The sequence below is a fragment of the Brachycentrus maculatus genome, unplaced genomic scaffold (assembly GCF_059751285.1).
Source record: "Brachycentrus maculatus isolate JH-2025_06_01 unplaced genomic scaffold, ASM5975128v1 h1tg000440l, whole genome shotgun sequence".
Lineage (NCBI taxonomy): Eukaryota > Metazoa > Arthropoda > Insecta > Trichoptera > Brachycentridae > Brachycentrus > Brachycentrus maculatus.
In genome coordinates, this window is record NW_028281188.1 from 49,578 (window position 1) to 74,332 (window position 24,755).

The 24,755-nt window shown below is 36.7% G+C and overlaps 1 protein-coding gene across 3 annotated transcripts in view; it reads left to right on the forward strand.

The window, feature by feature from the left end:
- LOC148302542 (putative multidrug resistance-associated protein lethal(2)03659) overlaps positions 1–17,933 on the forward strand; it is a 64,470-nt gene extending 46,537 nt beyond the window's left edge. For all 3 annotated transcript variants that reach the window (XM_088271433.1, XM_088271436.1, XM_088271435.1), the window contains 12 exons: positions 1,937–2,101; positions 4,526–4,731; positions 6,304–6,716; positions 7,512–7,742; positions 9,375–9,481; positions 10,020–10,143; positions 10,922–11,092; positions 11,575–11,702; positions 13,318–13,440; positions 14,284–14,406; positions 15,912–16,072; positions 17,468–17,933. In XM_088271433.1, the coding sequence (XP_088127559.1) occupies positions 1,937–2,101; positions 4,526–4,731; positions 6,304–6,716; positions 7,512–7,742; positions 9,375–9,481; positions 10,020–10,143; positions 10,922–11,092; positions 11,575–11,702; positions 13,318–13,440; positions 14,284–14,406; positions 15,912–16,072; positions 17,468–17,774 (2,259 nt within the window). In that variant the 3' untranslated portion in view covers positions 17,775–17,933. The remainder of the gene's footprint in view (positions 1–1,936; positions 2,102–4,525; positions 4,732–6,303; positions 6,717–7,511; positions 7,743–9,374; positions 9,482–10,019; positions 10,144–10,921; positions 11,093–11,574; positions 11,703–13,317; positions 13,441–14,283; positions 14,407–15,911; positions 16,073–17,467) is intronic.
- Positions 17,934–24,755: the final 6,822 nt, after the last annotated feature.

The window sequence follows — 24,755 nt, forward strand, 5'->3', positions numbered from 1 at the left end:
TGCGACTGCTACAGCAGGCACGAAGAAAGTTTCTCAAAATGTGCTTCGGTTGGATCATCTCCGGGACATTTTCCAAAGAAACTTGAAACGACACAACTTGCCTCCCGGCGTAATATCCAAAATTCCAAATAAACGCCCCGACGTCTCCCTGACAGCCTTCTAGTTTTGTCAGCTTGTATATAGAAAGAGTCTTACAATCTTTGAGTATGTTTTTCCCGAGATCTTCGTCCATATATCCCGTATCAGGCAACACCGCAAATCGATCTCTAGCACTTGTCAATTTGGGTATTTTTTCGGACTCCACGATATATCCTAGATATTCTATGAAGATCAGCGGAGTTAGGGCGTTTTTTCTGTCCAGCGGCATCAGAAAGCAGGCATTTTCATCTGGCAGAACAACGGCAGTTAGATTGGTGTTGAAGTCATGTATGAATGTGCTTCTTCGTCCGATTTCAGACTCCTCTACGGTTATTTTTTCGTATACATTCCCAAAAGGACTCAATTCGACAGATTCAACCAAGATCTGGTCAGATAGGCCGACAGCTCTTGTGTCACCCTCAATTGCATAGGGTATCTCACAAGTTGTGTGGTACGCCTTGTTTCGAATTGGAAACTCGTAAAAGAAAAACAACGCTCCCGTGATGGCTAAGAACAGCAAAGCAAACGAGACGACAATGCAGAATCCGGCTATGCAGTCCCTGACAGAAATCTTTTTTTGTCTCTCCGGGTTGAAAAATCCAATCAATAATTGATTGTCTCTTAAATGTTGCTGAACCTCATCGCCAGCTTCCATTTTTTTGGATTTCACCACACCATTAATTATTAAAAAATATATCTTAAAATAACACTGAAAATTTTGTGACAATTCTTTGTAATTGTCAAAATGAATACCAAGTATTTGTTCCAATATTTTTGAATATTTCATTTTTTGAATTAAGTCATCTTTTAATACTGTTTTGATTTAGAGTACCTACTTATACTTGTGTGAAATATTTTTAAATGTTTACAATATAAATTTATTTTTCATCACACGTATATGTTAAATTTTACCTCAGTTTCGGTTTTCCCGTGCCAAGGGCACATTTTACAATACTTTTTACTACGGGATGTTGACTCCCAGCTGTCTTTCCACCTTTATGGAGGTCTGCCTGGGGGTCTGCGTCCTTCAGGGATTCCTTGAAGGGCGATACATGGAAGTCTGTCTTCTGACATTCTGTTTACATGATCATTCCAGTATCGCCTTCGTTGTCGTCCCCACCTCATGATATCCTCCGTCTTACACATTCTCCGGATGTCGGTATTTCTTACTCGGTCTCGCAATGTGTTTCCGGTTATGGATCGGAGAGTCTTCATCTCGGAGGTTCGAAGTCGAGATATTACAAGCATGTGCACAATGTCTACACATCACCGGAAAGGAAGCATTTAGCATATACATAGTTGTTAGGATATACATATTTCCTCTGTGGGAGTCTTTCAGAATGTGGGCAACCCACACATCTACCATGGCAACTCAAATCGAGTGAAATAACGAACACCCTACACCGAAGCCCGCAACGAACGGAAACGAGCCCGTCACACTTCGTCGCCGCCCGTCCTCCGATCGACACGTATTTCAACTGTTCTCATATTAGAATCACGCGATTATTCTTAAGTATTTCTTGATTGTAATTTTATAGAACTGAATAAATTTGTGTTAAAAGTAATCCGCTTTCATCTTGCTTCCCTTCTGATAAATTAAAGTGGTATTCAACTAGAAACCACAAGAACTTTCAGCATTATTTTCAATATTAATTTTATACAGGCTTTTTTGGCGTGTTTCTGTATTTTTAGTGTTGTGGTTCTATATATGTTTACTTTAAGCATAACCAGTGCAGTTGGTGGAGTAGTGGAGTGATGTGACCTATGCCCTTGCGTGATGTAATCTGTTTGTTCTCAGGGCAGGATAGAGAACACGGGGAGCTATGAGGAGTTGGAACGTGCCGGGCAGGACTTCACCGGGTTCCTGGAGGTGCCTGACGATGCAGAAGGTCGCGAGGATGCGGACAAGATCCTCTCCCCCACCAAGAGCATCAGAGAGATTTCTAGAAGGATATCAGTGGCCGTGAGTAGCCAATACGGAAATTCACCAACTTGGTCAAATTAATCTAATTTTGAGAAGTTTAAATTGGTTAATTTTCAAATTTATTGCGATGCTTAAATTAAGTACATTGGTGAAATTTATCAAATTCATGGAGATGCTTAAATTGATCAAATTCACACGATTCACTGATTTGAAATTAAATTGGTTAAATTTATCAATGTGACCAAATTTGTCAATTTCACCGAGATGATAAAATTGATTAAATTGTCTTAATTTGCATAAGATACCAAGTTTATTAAATTGGTCAAATTATTAATGTGAGCAAAATGTTCAAATTCACTAAGACGTTGATATTGATCAAATTTTAAAATTATTTTTTGACATCTCATCAAAGATGAAGAAGAATATGGAAGTCTGGGCATTTACGGGGCTTACGACCGTCATAGGCTGGTTTAAGTGATCACTTTACACACGTGTAACATTCACCAATTCTACCCATTATTGACAACCACACTACTCAAATTCTTGGAAGTTCTATATATATGAACCAATTTAGAAACCTTGTTCATGAATCACTAGAACTTCACTAGAGACATCTATTGGTGAGATGTAAAGAAGCTTTTTATTAAGCAGAAACTCTTATATTAATAATAATGGGTAGAATTGGTGAATGTTACACGTGTGTAAAGTGATCACTTAAACCAGCCTATGACGGTCGTAAGCCCCGTAAATGCCCAGACTTCCATATTCTTCTACATCTTTGATGAGATGTTAAAAAATAATATGAAAATAACTCCTGTAATTGGAGATAATCCAGATTTTGTGAACAAGTATTTGGACACACTCAAAATGTTGTAAATTTTAAAATGTTGATTTCTTTCAAAAAATTTTTTAAATTTACTGAAATTTATAAAAACAGTCAAATTCACTATTAGATAAAAGGTTGGAAAAAGTTTACAAAATTTACCATATACATAAATTTGATCAAATTTGCTATGATTTTAAATTGATAAATTTTTTAAATAGTAACAATTATTTTTACTTATAATACCTATTAAAATAAAAAAATAATAATAATAAAACCCTTATCCGCACCCCAATGGTGCATAGGGCACTGCGTCATATAAACGCAGTGTTATCTTGATCGTTTACACATGAAGGAAAGGTGATCAGCCCTCCGCTTCAGGTACCAGTCCAGGGTAATATTGAATAAATATTACAGTGAAAAAATCACAAATATTTATTTGACCCCCTTGGGAATCGAACCCGGGACCTCCAGAACGGTAGCCGAGCGTGCTGACCATCACACTACGGAGGCGGACAAACTGCCAGTGCCCTTTACTATGACCTAAATTATATTGTTTACCCACACACAGGCCATGCCTTTGTGGGATCTTTTTTTGTATTTATATTTTATTCATATTTATTTGTATTTGAATTATGTCATGTTTGTATAATGCAAAAGAATTTAAAATAAACTTAAAAAAATCTTTTAAAATCTGTATCATCTAAAGTGTGTAACACTATCCTTATCATTCATCGTTCACTTTGTGTAATACTACTTAAAAGTTTTAAGTGGTGTTTACACGAAAAGGATGAACGATAAGAAGAGTGTTTTATTACTTTACCACAAAGTTTGATTTTAATATACAAAACATGGCCCGCCACTGGTAGAGAGTCGCGTCCAACAGACAACTCGCTCACTCCTTTCAAGAACGTCATATTTAAAGTTTTATAATATAACACAATTTATTAAAAATAAATATCAAGCCACTTATTGAACTTTTTATATTACAGTGAAAAAATCACTTATATTTATTTTACCCCCCTTGGGAATCGAACCCGGGACCTCCAGAACGGTAGCCGAGCGTGCTGACCATTACACTACGGAGGCGGACTTTTTTCACTGTAATATTTATTCAATATTACCCTGGACTGGTACCTGAAGCGGAAGGCTGATCACCTTTCCTTCATATGTAAACGATCAAGATAACACTGCGTTTATATGACGCAGTGCCCTATGCACCATTGGGTGCGGAGGAGGGTTTTTTTTATTTTTTTTTAATGAACTTTTTACTGTGCAACAGATCTTTTTAGGTAAAACCTGAAGGTTTTTTCTCCATTTGAAAAATATTAAGTATATTTAAAAAAATAATTAAACAATACCTTTTCTTCAAAATGCAAAAACAACACTTTCTGCCCTGTAGCGGGTAAATATTAAGTAAAAAATTTGCTCCTTTTGCTGGTAAATAGTACATTTTCTTGGCATTCCGAAAACATGCACAACCGAAAACTGACGATTTTTGATTTATGACGTTCTTGAAAGGAGTGAGCGAACTGTGCAAGTGCAAGAGGGAGGCCTTTGTTCAATACTGGATACAAGAAGAAGGCTGAAGTAAGTAGTTAGTATAAAAGATGTCTAAAATGTGTGTTTTCATTTGACAGTCCACTGGCAAGATGGAGTGTGAAGAGAAGGAGCCCGCCGCGCAGGAGGAGGAGCCGGAGCTCTCAGTGTCGGGGCGCATGCGCGCGGGCGTCTTCCGGCAGTACTGGGCCGCGGGCGGGCGGCCCGGCCTGCTGCTGGCCATGGTGCTGGCGCTCGTGCTCAGCCAGCTCACCGCCAGCCTCTCCGACTACTGGGTCACCTACTGGTAACTGCAGACCAACTTTCAGACTATCAATCTAACCCAGCAAGCTACTAGGCTCACGCCCTCTCTGCCACGACTTCGGAAATAGGAACAAACAGTTTTAGAGGCTTGTCTGCGGACAGGATAGTAAGGAGAGGTAGCTGTGAAAAATACATAACACCTAGCCAAGCCAATGGTGGGTCGTTAGCCCTCATACCCAAATTTCCTAATTATTTTTTGACATCTCATCAAAGATGAAGAAGAATATAGAAGTCTGGGCATTTACAGGGCTGACGACCGTCATCGGCTGGTTTAAGTGATCACTTTACACACGTGTAACATTCACCAATTCTACCCATTATTGACAACCACACTACTCAAATTCTTGGAAGTTCTTTATATATGAACCAATTTAGAAACCTTGTTCTTGAATCACTAGAACTTCACTAGAGACATCTATTGGTGAGATATAAAGAAGCTTTTTACTAAGCAGAAACTCTTATATTAGTATGTGATGTCCAAATCCTGGATTATAATCACACACATGAGAAACGCCAGAAAATACCATTTTCATTTTTATTATTTAAGCTTATAATTTGACCAGATAATTTATTTACAACATTTTGAGTGTGTCCAAATTTCCTAAATTCCAAAGAATTAAAAGAATTAAGAATTAAGTAAAAACTTATTAAATTAAATTAAATAGTATTTTGTTTTGTATTTTATGAATTCATTTTCAAACAACAATATATGTATCTAACAATACGTCTACGTCAATACCGGGTTTGGTGTATACTAAACAGAAATTTTCATCACAAAATATCAAATATTTTCGAAGATATGATGATATATAATTTTTGCAAAATAACAATGCCCGACAACAATGTGTTAACACATTGTTTTTTCCACAATTCTGACCCTAGTTAGTATCCTAATTAGGGTCGCATACTAATCACAAGTAACCTCAAACCCATTTCTGATCTGTACAATGTTTTTTGGTGCCTCTCGCGCTCTACAAAAAGTAAGCAAATAGAAGCGTCTTCCGCTCTATACTTAGTATCATTATACGACCCTAATTAGTTTACTAATCCCTAATTACTTTTAGTCCGCCTCCGTGGTGTAATGGTCAGCGTGTTTAGCTACCGTGCTGGAGGTCTCAGGTTCGATTCACAGGGGGGTGAGAATTAATATTATTGAATGTACACTCTAATAACACTTTAATATTACTCTGGACTGGTCCCTGAATCGCAGAAGTGATCACCTTGTGAAGCGATCAAGAAGCAATCAACTTGAAGTGATTGCCTTCATATAATTAAGAATCAAGATAAAATTGCGTTAATACGATGTAGTTCCCTATGCACCATTGGGTGGGGATAAGGGTTAGAGAATTAGTTTACTAATTAGGGTCGTATACTAATCACAAGTAACCGCAGACCCAACTCTGATCTGTGCAATGTTTTTTGGGATCTCATGCATCATAAGTAAACAAGTAGAACGCTTATAAGCGTCTCCCGTTCTCTACCAACAGTATGTTAACGACATTTTCCGCGAACAATGTGTTAACTGTAGTATGTTGACTAATATTACTTTCCGCAGGGCCAATCAGCACACACAGCACCGAGCGATGGGGAAAAAGATCTACGATTTGTTCATGACCGCCGGCCTTGAGAACTTGGAACCGTCGTACGTGTTCATCAACCCGATATACAACTCCACGGTGGAGTCCTTCCTCAAGAAGTACAACCTGACAGAGGAGAAGCTCAAGCACTACACGAGGTCCCGGAGCCGGGACGGCGTGATGGACAACCTGTCGGAGTACATCGGCGACTGGACCACGCTGGACTATGTGTACGTGTACACGGCGCTCCTGGCGGTGTGCATCGTGGTCACGGTGCTCGGGACCACCCTGTTCTTCAAGGCCTGCATCAAGTCCTCGGTGGGACTGCACCGACAAGCCTTCAGCAAGATTTTGAGGGCCAAGATGAGGTTTTTTGACCACAACCCCTCGGGTAAGTCTTTCTAACTAACTAACTAGTGGGTTACAATCTGTGTGACGATTGGTTTGTCCTGAAATTATCCGGTCGGCATAGATTGTTTCAAATTCCTAAATACAGGACCAACCTGCCGATAGTTATGCCTGTAGGAAGAGCTACCGCTGTGCTGAACAATATCACGCTGAATGTTGATCTGTTCCATGTGTCGAAAGGAGTATTCCAAAGCGGGATTCTTCTACATCTTTAGCAAGAGTATTTTTTCTAAATGTATACACTTTAAATTTAAGTATGTAGTAATGTGTATGTTAATTAAAATAAATAAATTTAATTAAATTGAATGTCACTACTTATATATGTGTCGCCTAATTTCAAAATCCGCCAGATCCATGTAAGTTGATTTTATAAAAAATGCAAAATTCTCCGGGTAACATGAATGTTTCAATGATTTGTCTATCTTTAGATAAAATATTATGAAATAGAGAATTTTCCCATTGTTTTGGATTTTTTTTCAGTATTTAAAAAAAAACACGTCACAGAAACCGATTATGATATCTTAATTTTTGACCTATCCCCGCTCTTTGATTGGCCGATATGGGTCAGAAGGCATATAGCGAATAGGAATATAGCGGAATTTGAAATACAACACTGTTTTTAAGTATTTTTTAGCAGGGTTTTCAAGTCAAATAATAAAACCCACAATTGGCATTCCGATAGAGTATTTATTTTAAAATCTTATGAAATTGGATCTGGCGGATTTTGAAAGTAGGCGACACATATATGGAGTATAAATAAATAAATAACTTTTTCCAGGACGAATCCTCAATCGATTCTCAAAAGACATGGGGACCATTGATGAGATGATGCCCAAAAACATGATGGAGGCCATCCAGATCATGGTCCTCATGGGAAGCGCTCTGATCATGGTGTCCATCACCAACGTGTACCTGCTGATACCCACCTTCGTCATCCTGGGCCTCTTCTACCTGCTCATATCCATGTACCTCAGCACGGCCCAGGACATCAAGAGGCTCGAAGGGATAAGTGCGTTGTTTCAAATTCATCTTGTCCTTTCATCATTCATTTTTGTCCGCGTAGTGAATAGTCACCAGCACGCTCGGCTTAGTAGCCGTATAAAATAACAGTACAGTTACTGAAAGTCCCGGGTTCGATTCCCAGGAAGAGTCAAATAAATATAAGTGATTTTTTCACATTAATATTTATTCAATTTTACCCGGGGGACTGATCACCTTTCCTTCATGTGTTAACGACCAAGATAACACTGTGTTTGTATGATGCAGTGCTCTATGCCCCACGGTTGGGGATGAGGGTTTGAAGAAGAAGAATCGTGTAGTTGCTTTTTTATTGTATTTGTTTACGCATTTATATGATGCAGTGCTCTATGCACTATTAGGTGCGGATGAGGGTTTGAAGAAGAAGAAATTTATAATGTCCTTTCCTTTTTGCTGCCATAAGTTGCGCTGGGAGTACTTGGCGTCAGACAAACCTTTTATAATCTACAATATTTTGAGTGTGTCCAAATACTTGTTTACAAACTGGATTATTTTCACTTAAGGGTTATTTTAATATTCTTGACATCTCAACACAGATTATTTTATAATTTTTTATTCTTTTAAAGGAATAACCCGCAAAGCTCCTATTTTTTATGCTTGTCTGCAGGTAGGATAGTAAGGATAGGGAAGGTAAATGTGAAAAATACATCACAAACACCCAGACCAATTGAAAATAAATCCTTCATGAATTTATTTTGCAATTGGCGGGAATCGACCCCGCGGCGCCAGTTTCGCAGTCGAGCATCTACCCAACTACGCCACGGCGCCTGTCGTGCGCACGGCGTAATGAAGAAGAATATGAAAATCTGGGAAATTATAGGGCTTACAACCTATCATAGGCTGGTTTGAGTGATCACTTTACACACATGCAACATTCACCAATTGTCCATTTACATTTTTACATTTTTCTTACAATAATGGTTAAATAATTAACTAAATGCAGATAATCCAGATTTGTTAACAAGTATTTAGAAACACTCAAAATGTTGTAAATAAAATAACTGGTCAGATCATAACATAAATAAAATAATTAAAATCATGTTTTTAAGCGGTTCTCAGTATGCGAAAATAATCTTGCATACAAATGAAAGAGTCTGATTTCCTCAATCTAACAAAGATGGCTGTTGTGAACTCATATGTACTATGTCACGAGATTGATCAATGTATGTAGTAGTCTGGTTCTCAACGGTCTTCTGCATTGGGTGTAAAACGCCATTCTTCACTCAGGGAACTATGTCTTAACTCTTACCACTCTGTAGGCCAGACATTCTGGCCCGTATGTTTCTAGTAGGCAGCTCCGTGGGCCACAATGTCTGGCCCGGCGCAGGTATAACTTTAATCACTGATTTCTCTATCACCCAAGTAAATTCTACTAAAAAACATTTCAGATATATACAGTTCAAATTAATTAACATGGTCATACGAATTGCCATACAGAGTGTCCCAAAATTAGGGTACTGAAATATTGATTTCAATGGTAGAAAAACGTCGCATTTTTTTTATCAGAGTTGCTGATCAGTTATGAGAAAAATTTGTCAGAGTGGAAAGAGAGACAAAGAAAGACATTTCTGAGTGGGAAGTCATATTTGGTGCTTTCTTTCAGCCAAGAGTCCAGTCCTGTCTCACGCCTGCACAACCATCAAAGGAATAGCCACCATCAGGTCTTCTGGCGCTCAGAGCCGACTTGCCAGGGAATTCGATGCTCATCAGGTATTCAATTTGTTTTTAAACTAGGAGTTCATGACTGACATACACATAAGGAAAATTTTCGAAATTTGAGTACTACGCTTGTCAGTCGTTGACGGAATAGTGAATGGGACACAGAGTACAAAGTGATGGCTGAAACCACCCAATGACGGGTCATAAGTCCTGTAAATGGCTTCCATATTCTCATCTCGATAACTGCTCCATCTAACCTATATCCGCACCCAATGGTGCGAAGGGCACAGCATGAAATCGACTCAGCCCTAGACGGGTCATAAGCCCTGTAAATGGCTCCCATATTCTCATCTCGATAACTGCTCCATCTAACCCATATCCGCACCCAATGGTGGGAAGGGCACAGCATTAAATCGACCCAGCCCTGGAAATCGAACCCGGGCTTCCAGCATAGTAGTCACACGCGCTTGACACTTACTACACTTCAGAGGCGGTGTTCATTTATGTCTAAGATAAAAATTAAAACCCTTATCATCTTTGCCGTAGATACATAGAAATTAAAACCCTCATCAAAATGATTTTTTTTTAGGATATCCACACGGCCGCCTGGTACCAGTTCCTAGCCAGCCGTTGCACCTTGGCGTTTTGGCTTGACATCGTGTGCATCATGTTTGTGGTGTGCGTCACATTCTCATTCATCTTTTTCACCGATGGTAAGTTTTTTAAACTTCTCTGATTTTCACTTTCACTCAGGAATTGTTATTAATAATCTCACCAAAAAACGAAAAAGAATATATCGTAAGTGTACTGGCAAAAAAACCTTAAAATATGCAATTTTGACTTAACGATGCATATTATAAAGTTTTCAACGTTCTTTAAACTGGAAAAATACACTAAATAGTTTGAAATGTCATATATATGTGGTTTTAAAAGTCACTTCAATTTTAAGTTTAATAGCCGGTATTTTATTTAGGCTAAAAGCTCTAAAATACAGGGATTTTAGAGTTGACTCTTTTTTGCCAGTATACCCAAGATATATAAATACACACACATACACATTTAAACATTGCTAATGGCAGACAGCGTGCTTCTTGACACTGGTTTCACTTGGCATTTTCACCGAGGCACCAAGCTGAAACTTGAAGAGGATTCTGTCAACTCCTGTATTTGGTATGACCATCTTGTAGAAGACCTATTTCCACTCTTACCAGCTTCTCATTTTTTTAAACCCTTATCCGCACCCGATGGTGCATAGGGCACTTCATCATATAAACGTAGTGTTATCTTAATCTTTAACACATGAAGGGAAGGTGATCAGCTTTCTGCTTCGGGTACCAGTCCAGGGTAATGTTGAATAAATGTTAGAGTAAAAAAAACACTTACTTATATTTATTTGATCTTTGAATCGAACCCGGGACCTCCAGTACGGTAGCCCGGCGTGCTGACCATTACACTACGGAGGCTTCTCTAATACGACCGTTTTATTTCCAGGATCTACGCTGTCGGGTCACGTGGGTCTGGCCATATCCCAGTCGCTGGTGCTGACCTCCACCTTCCAGTTTGGGGTGAAGCAGGTCACAGAGGTGGTGGCGCACCTCACCAGCGTAGAGAGGGTGCTGCAGTACGTCAATGTGGAGCAAGAACACGGTCTGAGCAAGGGAGGTTAGTGTGACCTAGCTTAAGTGTTATCTGAGGCAAGGGCTGAGCAAGAGAGGTTAATGTGAAACCTTACCTATGTATTATCTAATAGAATGCTGAGCAAAGGAGATAAGTATGACCTAACCTCTCTTCTCCGTCTTACTCCTCATTACTGAGGGTTGTGACCCTTGTCGAAGCTATGAATCTTCTTCAGTTATCCCTTGACTGCGCTGTACGTAGCGCTTCAACCACCTTAACTTGATTGGTCCATGGTGTGGGGATCTTTCTCTCCCTCTCTTCCCCTCCAGGCTACCAATCACAACCAGACATTCCAGGCTATCCTCACTGCCATGCGTAACGTGTCCGAAGAACTGAATAGTCCGTCGTGTACAAACATTGGCCATAGACAGTCAAATAATTAAGATGAGTCTATAGTCCGTAAAATACGGTTATTCTCATAATTTCTTGTTGTATTAGTAATATTTGATATGTTGTTGTTTTAACAGATAAACCAACTCCTAAGAACTGGCCTTCGGGAGGGTCCATAACCTTCAACCACGTGTGGCTGAGCTACAACAACAACGAGAAACCGGTCTTGGAAGATCTCAGTGTTCACATTCAAAGTGGATGGAAGGTATCGTTGTCTTTTATGTGATTTTTTCAACCTTAGCCTTTAATCCAATGTATCTAAAAATCACGCAGTGTTTCCAAATACTTGTTCACAAATCTGGACTATCTCTAATTATAGGAGTTATTTTTTATATTATTTTTCAACATAGATGAAGAAGAATATGGTAGTCTGGGCATTTATGGGATTTACGACCTTCATAGGCAGTTTTTTACTATTTTATTTTTTAACGATAAATATTTGTGTTTTTATTATTTACACAAATATTTCAATTTCAAACTATTTCTGTGAGCCTAAGCTCATTATAAGAAATAGATATCAAATTGTGGTAGCGTGGGTTCGAACCGAAGAATTCTGACTCAACCCGATGGTTGCCAGAGACGAGATATCTCGGCAAATGGCGGAGTGCCCGTATGGCCAGAGACGAGATATCTCGTCAGTACTTTTGATGACGTATTACTCCGCAGTTTTAACTCATATTGACAATCTGTCAAAAACGGAACATACATTGCCATCAGTTGAAGTTGTCACAAAATATTTTATAAAGTTTTTAAATACTTTTAAGTGATTTATCGGAATCACTTTCAGCTTGACAGATGACAGTTGACAGATGTCATTAGGGCTACCACTCAAACCACTTGAAATATTGATTATTTTAATCGATTGTTTTGAACGCCAGGGGTTTGTATTTTGCTCAATTTTTTTGTGTTTTTCTTATTATTTTAAAATATTCCATTGATAAATAATAGTTGTGTGTTAATATTAAATTTAATAAAAACTTGCGTGTGCGACTTAGTGTGACAACCCTGAAAATTTGAAACTGGTTTAACTTCAAGAATAAAACTCTAACAATCGATGCGGGATATAATATTTGGTAAGTAAATTATAATTCAATAAAAACAACAAAAAAAAAATCTTTAGACAACTTTTTTTTTCAAAAAAATACTTGGCCTGTTGAGCACTGCGGCGTAATTTATTTGCGGCTATGAAAAGGTTAAGAGTCCGCAACACTAACCACGGGACCACAACCCGACACTAAGTGATCATTTTACACCCGTGTAACATTCACCATTTCTACCCATGATTGACAAAGGCACTACTAAAAATTTTGGAAGTTCTATATACATGATCCAATTTCGAAACATTGTGCTTGAATCACTAGAACTTCACTAGAGACATCTATTGTGAGATGAAAGAACAGATTCATTTTGAAGCGCAGGATTGATCATCATAGCTTTGTGTATTATAGAAGGAACACAAGGATAAGGGAAATATGCGAGATAGAAGATGTGGTTAGGTGGGGAAGGCAACGAAGGAGACAATGGTATGCGCATGTGAGGAGAGTGGAACCATCCAGACTCCCTCACATTGTACTGCACGGCCACCCAAGTTAGACGACTCCCGGGGAGATCACCAAAGAGATGGATGGACAGCTGGGAATCAACATCGCAGGAGGCTAATTCCTCATAAAAACAGGACACAAGGCCTACACCAAGAAGAATCGAAGAAGCTTCTTGTAATTAACGATCAATATAACACTGGATCGACGCGATGCAATGCCCTGTACACCATTTGTTGCAGATAAGGATAAAAATAATAATAAAATTATGATTTTTGTTAGGTAGGAATCGTGGGGAGAACTGGCGCCGGGAAGTCGTCGCTGATATCCGCATTATTCAGACTGGCCAAAGTTGACGGCTCCATCCTGATCGATGGTTTGGAGATGAAGAGCATTGCCCTCCAGGTAAGCCTGTTTTGGCGTTCAGCCATCCTATAAGTATTATGTTTTTAATGTAGAGAACAATATACATAGTCATTTTTGAGCTGAGGATTATTTATTTTATCTTTTTTCCTTGAATGTTTTTCGCAGATACATTTGTGGCACATTCAATAAACTTTATAAAATAAAACAACTTTGTTTTTAACTACTTTTTTATTACGTCTGTTTGCTCTTCTCGCAAACATTTATTACTTACTTACTTATAACCCTTATCCGCACCCAATGGTGCATAGGGCACTGCATCGAATTGACACAGTGTTATATTGATCATTACTTACATGAAGGCAAGGTGATCACTCTTGCGCTTCAGGAACCAGTCCAGGGTAATCATCATCATCTTCTAAAGGCAGCGCCTTGTTGTGTCAGCCACTTGTCTCTGTCAGTCGCCATCCTCTTGAGCTGCGAATAGGAGGAGACGTCCATGAGCCGCTTTAAATCCTGGAAGTATGAAGTTCTTGGGCGGCCTCTTGTTCGTTTTCCCAAGATTCTTCCTTCGAAGATGTTGCTAAGAAAGGTGCTATGTCTAATCCAGGGTAATATTAAATAAATATTATAGTATAAAATCACAAATATTTATTTTCACCCCCCCCCTGGGAATCGAACCCGGGACCTCCAGCACGGTAGCTAAACACGCTGACCATTACACCACAGAGGCGGACAAATACCAACATTTATAAATATATCTTATTATAAAAAATACACTTATTCTTATAAAATAAAACTTCTGCGTGAACTGATTTGGGAGATACATTTGCTTTTCTAAATTTTTCATGCTTTGATATTCATTTCAATCTGACCTTGTTCCAGGATCTTCGTTCCAACATCTCCATTATCCCTCAGGAACCTATTCTCTTCTCATCCACAATGAGGTACAACCTGGATCCTTTTGACAGATACGATGATGCAGCTCTCTGGAACGCCCTGGAGTCAGTAAGTTCCTCATATTATCAAAAAATGGATAGCGAAAATACTCAACATATATCGCTCACTCCTTTCAAGAACGTCATAAATCAAAAATTGTCAATTTTGAGTTGTGCATGTTTTCGTAATGCCCAGAAAATGTACTTTATCCCAGCAAAAGAGGCATATTTTTAACTTAATATTTACCCGCTACAGGGCAGAAAGTGTTATCTTTGCATTTTGAAGAAAAGGTATTGTTTAATTATTTTTTTTAATATCCTAAATATTTTTCAAATGGAGAAAAAATATTCAGGTTTTACCTAAAAAGATCTGTTGCACAGTAAAAAGTTAAATAAGTGACTTGATATTTATTTTTAATACATTGTATTTTATGTTTGAACTTTAAAAACGTTCTCCTGAAAAATCAAGTTTTTTGAAAGGAGTGAGCGATATGAAGAAGTTCATTGAGAAGGGAATTTACATTCAGAGAAAGCTAAACTAGCAATACAGTACCAGTACAATACCGTAGTGATCATGTCTTTAAGAACAGTGTCCGTCGATGGTTGCTTCTCGTTGGAAGGGACAAGGTAGAAAGTAAGTTAATTATAGTCTAGGTGTAATTATTTTATTGTAAAACCCTTATACTGTAAATTGCTATTGAATCTATTTAATGTGATGTATATAATTTGATAATAAAAAAAATAAATTATTATGATTATAAAAATTGTATTAACATGTAAGTATTTCGGCTCAACACAGGTCATGCCTAAAGAGCCGTAATACATATAGTAAAAAAACATTTATGTATCTATGAAATAAATAAATAATACATAAGTCCTGGTTCTAACCCTAATATATGGAAGTGATGCATGGAATATATACATATCGCTCACTCCTTTCAAGAACGTCATAAATCAAAAATAGACAATTTTCAGTTGTGCGTGTTTTCGGAATGCCCAGAAAATTTACTATATCCCAGCAAAAGAGGCATATTTTAAACTTAATATTTACCCGCTACATGACAGAAAGTGTTGTTTTTGCATTTTGAAGAAAAGGTATTGTTGAATTGTTTTTTTAATTATACCTTCAGCTATTACCTAAAAAGATCTGTTGCACGGTAAAAAGTTATGAGTTAAGTTATTAAGTTTTCCATAAGCCACTTATGGCTTGATATTTATTTTTAATACATTGTATTATATTTTTAAACTTTAAAAACATTCTCCTGAAAAATCTATTTTTTTGACTTATGACGTTGTTGAAAGGAGTGAGCGATATGTCACGCAGCTGGTTAATTGAATGATTTCATGTTGGTTTAACACAGAATTGGTCATGTTTAGTCGCAACTTTAATTAAGATTTTGATAGAATCCAGTAAACAGAACAGATTTGCATTTAGATTTTCAGTGCCCAATATTAAAGTATTCCCTATAGAGAATGTTACTTTTTGTTAAGGACCTACACATTTAGATTTGTATTTATATAATTGATCTGTGAAAGTTGTAATACATATGTGTTCATATTTGTTATTGTCATCAGGTAGATTTGAAGGAGGCAGTGCCCTCGTTGGACTTCATGGTGTCGGAGGGCGGGTGCAACTTCAGTGTTGGGCAGAAGCAGCTGGTCTGCCTCGCGCGGGCCATCCTCCGCAACAGCAAGATCCTGGTCCTCGACGAAGCCACCGCCAGCATGGACCAACAGTCAGTAACTTATTTATTGTAACTGCAGACAGTTGGTAAAATTAAAGTTGGTTAGAAGTCAGTAACTAGCTAACTAACCATCATATGGAAATAGAAATCCAATATATCTCATCACACATAGATGAAGAAGAATATGGGAGTCTGGGTATTTCCAGGGCTTAGACCTGTCCTTAGGTAACTAACTAACCATCAGTGGTAAGCAGAGAGAATAGAATGCCACACACTCTGTCTTTGTAAACATTCTTTACCTCTTCTACATCCATGCATCTCCTCGTACATACCTGCTGATTATTCCGACTCTTGAACTGATCAAGCTTGAATATTTCAACTGCTTGATCATTCCAAGTTATCCTCGGTCTTTCTCTTTCTCTTTTTCCAGCTACATTCAACTTATTTATTTGATATTTCCATTCTTTCCTCACTCATATGTTTAATATATCCAAATCATCTCAACATAATTTTGCTTAACCTTTTAACCGCGTTAACTTTGTTCCTAAGAGACGCCCGTGCGCGGCGGTATTTCGCCGTTTTTTAAATGATTACTTTTATCATGTATTTAGTTAAGAAACGATTTATTTTCCTAAACAAAAACGTTCAATGGGATCCATTGTGCCTTTTTGGTACTCTATAGTACACTCACGTCACATTATTCTTGAAATATATCGTAATATAAACAAATTAGATCGTAACATAAATAAATCAAAGCACGAATCAGTCACTCTTACCCACTGGCGATGCGTAGCGTCGAGAGTGAGACAGATATAGGGCATGATTATGGCGCGGACTAATTACCGACCGCAAGAAAAATCAGGGATCTGTTCTTTTATTTATCCTTGTGATGTTACAAATTATTAGTCAAATATTTCAACAGATGTCATGAGGCCAAAGATTGACGTATTATTTATCCAAAGTTCCACACCATGAAAAAATCCCTCCAAGTTGAACTGAGGTTCGAATCTTGGAGTAAAGTAAAAACACAAACGGTTATGTCAGCCGCGTACAGGGAATGTTTTGTGAAAACATATACGGTTATGCGAGCCGCGTGGATCCGGTTAATTTGATAGATAATGCTTATCTCAGCCGTGCATTCTTTCGTTGATTCATTGCAGTCGATTCCCAGCTGTCAATCCATTTCTTTGGTGGTCTGCCCGGGAGTAATCTACCTTGGAGTTAGCCGTACAATGCAATATGGGGGAGTTGGATTTCTCCTACCATTGTTTCTTTCGTTGCCTTCCCCACCTAACGACCTCTTGGATCTCGCATATTTCTCTTATCCTGTTGTTCCTTATTCTGTCTCGTAGACTCTTGCAGATATGCTCTTTACAGTCTTCATTTTAGCGCGTTATATGGTAAAATAAAAATATTTTTTTGCTTATTATTATCTTCTTGTTGTAGGACTGACCACTTCATCCAAAAGATAATCCGGGAGAAGTTCTTCGACAGCACCGTTCTCACGATCGCGCATCGCCTCAACACCGTGATGGACGCCGATAGGGTGCTGGTCATGGAGAAGGGCAAGCTGGTGGAGTTCGGCAGCCCCCTGCAGCTCCTCAAGAAGCCAGACGGCTTCCTGTCCCGGATGGTCACCGACTCCGGGCTGGGCATAGCCTCCTCCCTGATGGTGCTCGCCAAAGAGTCCTGCAAGGAGGAAGGCTCTGGTGAAGACAGGACGAGAGACTCACAGTTCGGAAAGTGCACCTAACAACAATTTTAAATTGAGTGAATATTAAAAATTACATTTTGGACGGGGATTTTTTATGGACCGCTGGCGACGGGGTTTGGTAACTATGCACATATAGTTAAGACTTTAACAAAGAGATTGGTTCATAATATTCATGTAAATACATAGGATAATTCCTTCTTTTCTGCCTATAAACTGAGGCCGGCGCAGAAGCTAAAAATACCCTTCCCGTCCATAGTGTGTTAAGACAATCATATGTATTAGTATGAAAATCGGGCGTTTCCCAGTATGTAAAAATAGTCCGCAGTTCGGATCTTGCATACATCCAAATAAAAGGGTCTCTGCTAAATAAAAAGCTTTCTCAATCCAACATAGATGGCTGTTGTGAACCCGTATGTACTCTGTCACGAGATTTATCATATATCTGGGAGTTCCAAAAACTTTTGTAGTTTGGTTGTCAATGATGGGTAGAATGGTGAATGTTGCACATGTGTAAAGTGATCACTTAACCAGACTATGACAGGTCATGATTCTTCTTCATCTATGTTGAGATGTAGAAAAAATATAAAGTATCGTACTTAAACGTAAAATGTAAGTGATTCAACAAAAATCATGATAAAGCTATATCATTGTATCTTTTTCTTCTAATGCATATCCGTATCTAATGGTGCATAGGGCACTGCATCATATCTAGATGTTATGTTGTAAGACAAGATGGTCAGTCCTAATCTACTTATCCAGGATGATACTAGATAAATATAAAGTTGAAAAATAACAATTTATTTATTTTGACACCGCTGGAATCGAGCCCAGTACCTCCAGGATGGTAGGAATATGCGCTAACCACTACACTATGGAGGTGAACCAATGTATGACACCACTCGAGCCACAGCAGGGTGGATATGATCCTCAATATATCCCCAGTGGATAAGATCACTAAGTCCCCTTTTTATCTCGTTTTCATTATTATTTATTTTTATCATTTATGTGATGTCAATATATTTGTATATTGTTTGTATTTTTCCACCTTCGCAGTGTGTGGTTAGCGCATTTAGATATCATGTTGGAGGTCCCAGGTTCGATTCCCAGAGGTGAATAAATGTTTGTAATGTTTCACTCTAATACTTATTCAATATTACCCTGGACTGGTACCTGAAGCGTAGGGCTGATAACCTTTCCTTCATGTATTTAACCCTCTCTTCCCGGTGTTGTGTACCTTGTACACATTGCTTCTAATAACTATAATATCTCTATAAATATAATAAATACAAGGCCAAGATTTTAGGTATTCCTCCATAACATGTTTACACTTTCATTTAAAAAATAACATTAATAATAACCAGAATTTGTCGTCGGGTCCATCAGAGGTATTTTGTGAACATCTGAAACAAATTCGCGTATAAACAGAGCGTGAAAAGTTTACGGGAACCGCGACACTATGTTCGCATCTCACTTTTGCATACTTGCACTGTGCAAGCGTGAGGAGCTCATAGCTCGATGTTCTCTGGCTAGCAGCAGTAGCTCTTGGGCTTCCGACAAGAGTGGACCTACGCTTGTTCCGTGAGCGTTGCCAGATGGTTATTTAATGTTTTCAGAAAATAAATCTAAATTATTTATTATTTTTTATTTCGTTTATAATTAATTTAAAGGATAAACTATGACTGTCCGTATTTTTCCGATTTAAAATCACAAATTTTTTAATGTGTAGTGACTACCCGACACCGGGGCGCGCGTTTTATTTTAGCACCGGGAAAGGTTAAGGATTAAGATAACACCGCTTCTATATGAAGCAGTGCCCTGTGCACCACTAGATACAGATAATAGGGTTAGAAGCAGAAGTTTCAAATTGTTTAAGACAGATTTGTTAAAATGGTAGATATATGTCTACTTTGTATTTTGCCGGGAATTGTTGTATTTTTTAATACTGTGTCTGAAGTGACGTACTTTTTTAATTGCAGTATTTGTATTTTGTAATTTACTACGGTCCAAGTAAATAATTTGGTTATTTTAAATAGTATTAAGTGTTTGATCATTGTAATCAAGTATATAATATAATTTTTTATATACAATTCATGTACATAAGCAGTGTATAAAATACTAAGTGCCCTACTGCTATTCTCTTTTAGCACTACCTATTCCTTCTCCATTTCTTTTCCAGTACAACAGAAATGCCTAACACAATGTGCTCCTTCACCTCCATCATCTACATTTCATTTCATAAAATACATACCACTCCCGAATTCAAAAAACTAGATCAACTAATCACCTTGCCAAAATATAATGAATGATCAAGTTATCACCACATCTATCCGCGCTGAGGTACCTTATGCGTCATCTGGGTTCGGAGGATACAAGTCAAAGAATAAAATAATTATATTCTTTTTCATCTAACCATCACCTGCTCCATATGGTGCATAAGGCACTGCATCGTATTGACACAGTGTTATCTGGATCGTTACTTACATGAAGGCAAGGTGATTACCCCTGCGCTTCAGGGACCAGTCCAAAGTAATATTAAATAAATTCCCCTTGGGAATCGAACCTAGGACCTTCAGCACGGTAGCTAAACATGCTAACCATTACACTACAGAGGCAGACAAAGAATTATATTATCTGAATCATATTTTATCGTACTTAAAAAATCATTTATTTCATGCAACCTAACCTAAACTCACCCAAGATCACAATCTGCACCTCTTTTGGTTATGTTAGGTTAGTTTTGGTTAGGCTAGGTTATGAAAATATATGTAATGAAAAATGATCTGCTTCCGTAGTAAATAAATTTCCCGGTTAATGTAAATATTAGATTGCTAATCACAATTATTGATTATTGTTAGCTTTAACCGAAACCAGTTATATCACTAACCGTAACGCATGTATTTTGTGATATTTAAATATCATTTTTGTTTGTTAACTTTGTTTGTAATGACTACAAATATTACTAGAACATAATAATTTTTTATAATTGTTTATTAACTACTATTTTATATGTAGTTATATGCCAAATCATACTTAAATTTAATTTAAATTATAAAATATAAGATATATTTTTGATATTGTAGGTTTTTGATGACAAATATACAAAAGTAGTGAATTTAAGAATGAATACTGCTATAGTAAGACCTGCCTACAGCGGAATATGATATTTATTGTAACTGCAGACAGTTGGTAGAATTCCATATTGAATTGTTGGGTAATATATCCAAAATTGAACATGGTTATTGGATTGAATTTTACTTCTATTTTCATATATCGCTCACTCCTTTCAAGAACGTCATAAATCAAAAAACTTGATTTTTCAGGAGAACGTTTTTAAAGCTTAAAAATATAACACAATGTATTAAAAATAAATGTCAAGCCACTTATTGTACTTTTACTGTGCAACAGATCTTTTTAGGTAAAACTTGAAGGTTTTTTTGTCCATTTGAAAAATATTAAGTGCATATAAAAAAATTATTAAACAATACCTTTTCTTCAAAATGCAAAAACAACACTTTCTGCCTTGTAGCGGGTAAATATTAAGTTAAAAATATGCCGCTTTTGCTAAGATATAGTACATTTTCTGGCCATTCTATCACATCATTTTAATATTAATATTAATCACATCATTTACGCAAACTGTTCCCTGAAAATGATTCCTTTCCCACGTTAGGTAGTTTTCCAGTTTAGAGTCTCACATTACATAGAAAATAACTCATTTTTAATGTATTTTCTGCTTGTCCGGGCTTTCAGCATATACGGGGTCCGTTTTAGGCAGGTTTCACTGCATTTTGGTAGTATTTATTAACCGGATCCACGCGGCTCGCATAACCGTTTGTGTTTTTACAAGACATGCCCCATACGCGGCTGACATAAGCGTTTGTGTTTTCACTTTGCTCCAAGTTTCGAACCTCAGTTCAACTTGGAGGGATTTTTTCATGGTGTGGAACTTTGGATAAAATAATACGTCAATCTTCGGCCTTATGACATCTGTTGAAATATCTGACTAATAATTTGTAACATCACAAGGATAAATAAAACAACAGATCCCTGATTTTTCTTGCGGTCGGTAATTAGTCCGCGCCATAATCATGCCCTATATCTGTCTCACTCTCGACGCTACGCATCGCCAGTGGGTAAGAGTGACACACGATGCGTGCTTTGATTTATTTATGTTACGATCTAATTTGTTTATATTACGATATATTTCAAGAATAATGTGACACACGTGTATTATAGAGTACCAAAAAGGCACAATGAATCCCATTGAACGTTTTTGTTCAGGAAAATAAATCGTTTCATAACTAAATACATGATAAAAGTAATAATTTAAAAAACGGCGAAATACAGCCGCGCACGAGCGTCTCTTAGGAACAAAGTTAACGCGTTTAAAAGGTTAATTACTTTTAATTAATTTCACATACTTACTGTTATTTTGGGATACTTTGCACCAATGAGGGTTAGTTTACTAGTTCACCCCTTGTTTATTTAAAATTTGTTACATATTTTTAAAATATTAATAATTGAAGAATGTCCTTGTGTATACTGAACTCGATTTTTACAAATTTTAAATTAGGTCAGTTCACAATTAAGATTTTAGTATTGTGAATACCTAGCTTTTTTTTAAGTTACATTTTTTAATGTTTTTTTTATTGTTGTTGGAAATTGCTGATAAATTATTATAAATATATTATAAATAAATTTTTATATTTTAAAATAATAATACAATAAAATTATAGTCATAAAAAATTCTAAATATATTTGATATATAACATTTTTTATTCACTGTTATTAGGAGTCATTTATATCAAAATTTTATTGATATCTCAACATAGATGAAGAAAGTCATTGAGATGAGAATTTGAATATGTTCCACAGCCACAAAGTGATAAAACACTTAAAGCAGCCAACGACAAGTCGTAAGTAAGCCCTGTGAACGCCCAGACTTTCATATGACCATACTATATACTTCTTCGTCTATGTTTAAATTGCAATAAAATATTGATGCAGACATATTTGATCGGTATATCATACTAAAAATTGTCTTAAATAATTAACAAACTGTAACTAACTAACTAACCATCACGCCGCTTCTCCGCAGGGGTAGGCAGAGAGAATAGAGCGCCACACCACTCTGTCCTTGCAAACATTCTTCGCCTCTTCCACGTTCATGCATCTCCTCATACATACCCGCCGATTGTTACGACTCCTAACCTGACCACTTTCAAGTATTTGGCATACCTGATCGTGCCATGTTTTTCTCGGTCTTCCTCTGCTTCTTTTCCCGCTAACATTCGCCTCATAAATTTGTTTTACCGGTCTTTCCTCACTCATTTGTTCTACATGTCCAAACCATCTCAACACACCTTTCTTAATTTTATCGATAATGCTTATCTCAGCTTTGCATTCCTTCCTTATTTCACTATTCGTACATCTATCATACATCGTTTTGTCGCACATTCTTCTGAGAGATCTAACAAATTGTATTTTTTTCAATACTTTTGAAATAAATGCAACCAAAAAAATCTCATAGATAAACCAAATTAATATGTTTCGAAGCTCATCTCAATCAATTGCCATGACAAAAAAATTATCTTTCTTATTTTAAATTTAAATTATTTGACTAAAGTTCCTGTTCTAGAGTGTTGCTCTCATTAAAAATAATGTCATTACGTCAAGTGCCTACTTTTAATGTTTGTGATAGGCAGCATTTTAAAATTAATATTTTTAAGGTTATTTTTAACCCGTGCATGCAATTCATTGACATAATTCTATGTGATTTTGTGAATAAATATGTGATAATTTTCTATCACTGTTTGTATCACATTTAAATGTTTTTAATCATATTTCAAATGAAAAACCCAACAATCTGTGTGACCAATTTGTAAAACATAATTTGAAATTAGTTTATTATAAAAAATAGAAACAATAAAACTATGTTCAAATATATTTTAATCAATATTTATCATTCTCATTTAAATGTTTCCATTAATTTTATATGAAACCCTTTTTTAAATATTGTATATCATAAAATTTTAAATGTACTAATCATTTTAGCTATAACATACTTAAATAATATTTAAATAATAATATAAGAGTTTCTGCTTAGTAAAAAGCTTCTTTACATCTCACCAATAGATGTTTCTAGTGAAGTTCTAGTGATTCAAGAACAAGGTTTCTAAATTGGTTCATATATATAGAATTTCCAAGAATTTGAGTAGTGTGGTTGTCAATAATGGGTACATATTTAAATGTTATTTGAACATATTTAATAATAATAATAAATAATAAAACCCTTATCCGCACCCCAACGGTGCATAGGGCACTGCATCATATAAACGCATTGTTATCTCGATCGTTAACACATGAAGGAAAGGTGATCAGCCCTCCGCTTCAGGTACCAGTCCGGGGTGGTATTGAATAAATCACATATGTTTATTTAACCCCCCCCTTGAGAATCGAACCTGAGTCCTCCAGAATGGTAGCTGAGCGCGCTGACCATTACACTACGGAGGCGGACAATCTTATATACGAGGCAAAAACAAAAGGCTTTTTATTGTATGTAACTAATACTCCCTACGGAATATCGGCTGTAGCCTATTCATGGTAACTTATCTGCTTCTGCCTTGTTGTTCAGAAAACCATAGAAGATTCATCAGGATAAGATGGACATTTATCTGTTTAGCTTTGTAATGCAGACCTTCCATTTCACTAAAGTGTTCTATCTTAAATTAACTTTTTACGGCATTCACTACCTTCAACGCCAATGTTACCATACTTATGGATTTTCCTACTTTAAAAAAAATCATGTTTTAATATAAATAAAAAAGAATTAAACAAAAATCCTTAGTATTAAATGGAAACAGACACTTCTAGATAGAAAATGGCATTTAAAAATAACGAATGTGTGTATTTTGGGAATATTTTAATGAAAATATCGCTATTTAAAATTTTAATAACATCCAATCATGACAAAAATGCATTATCCATACAATTTACATCCATCATTTACAAAATTTTAAA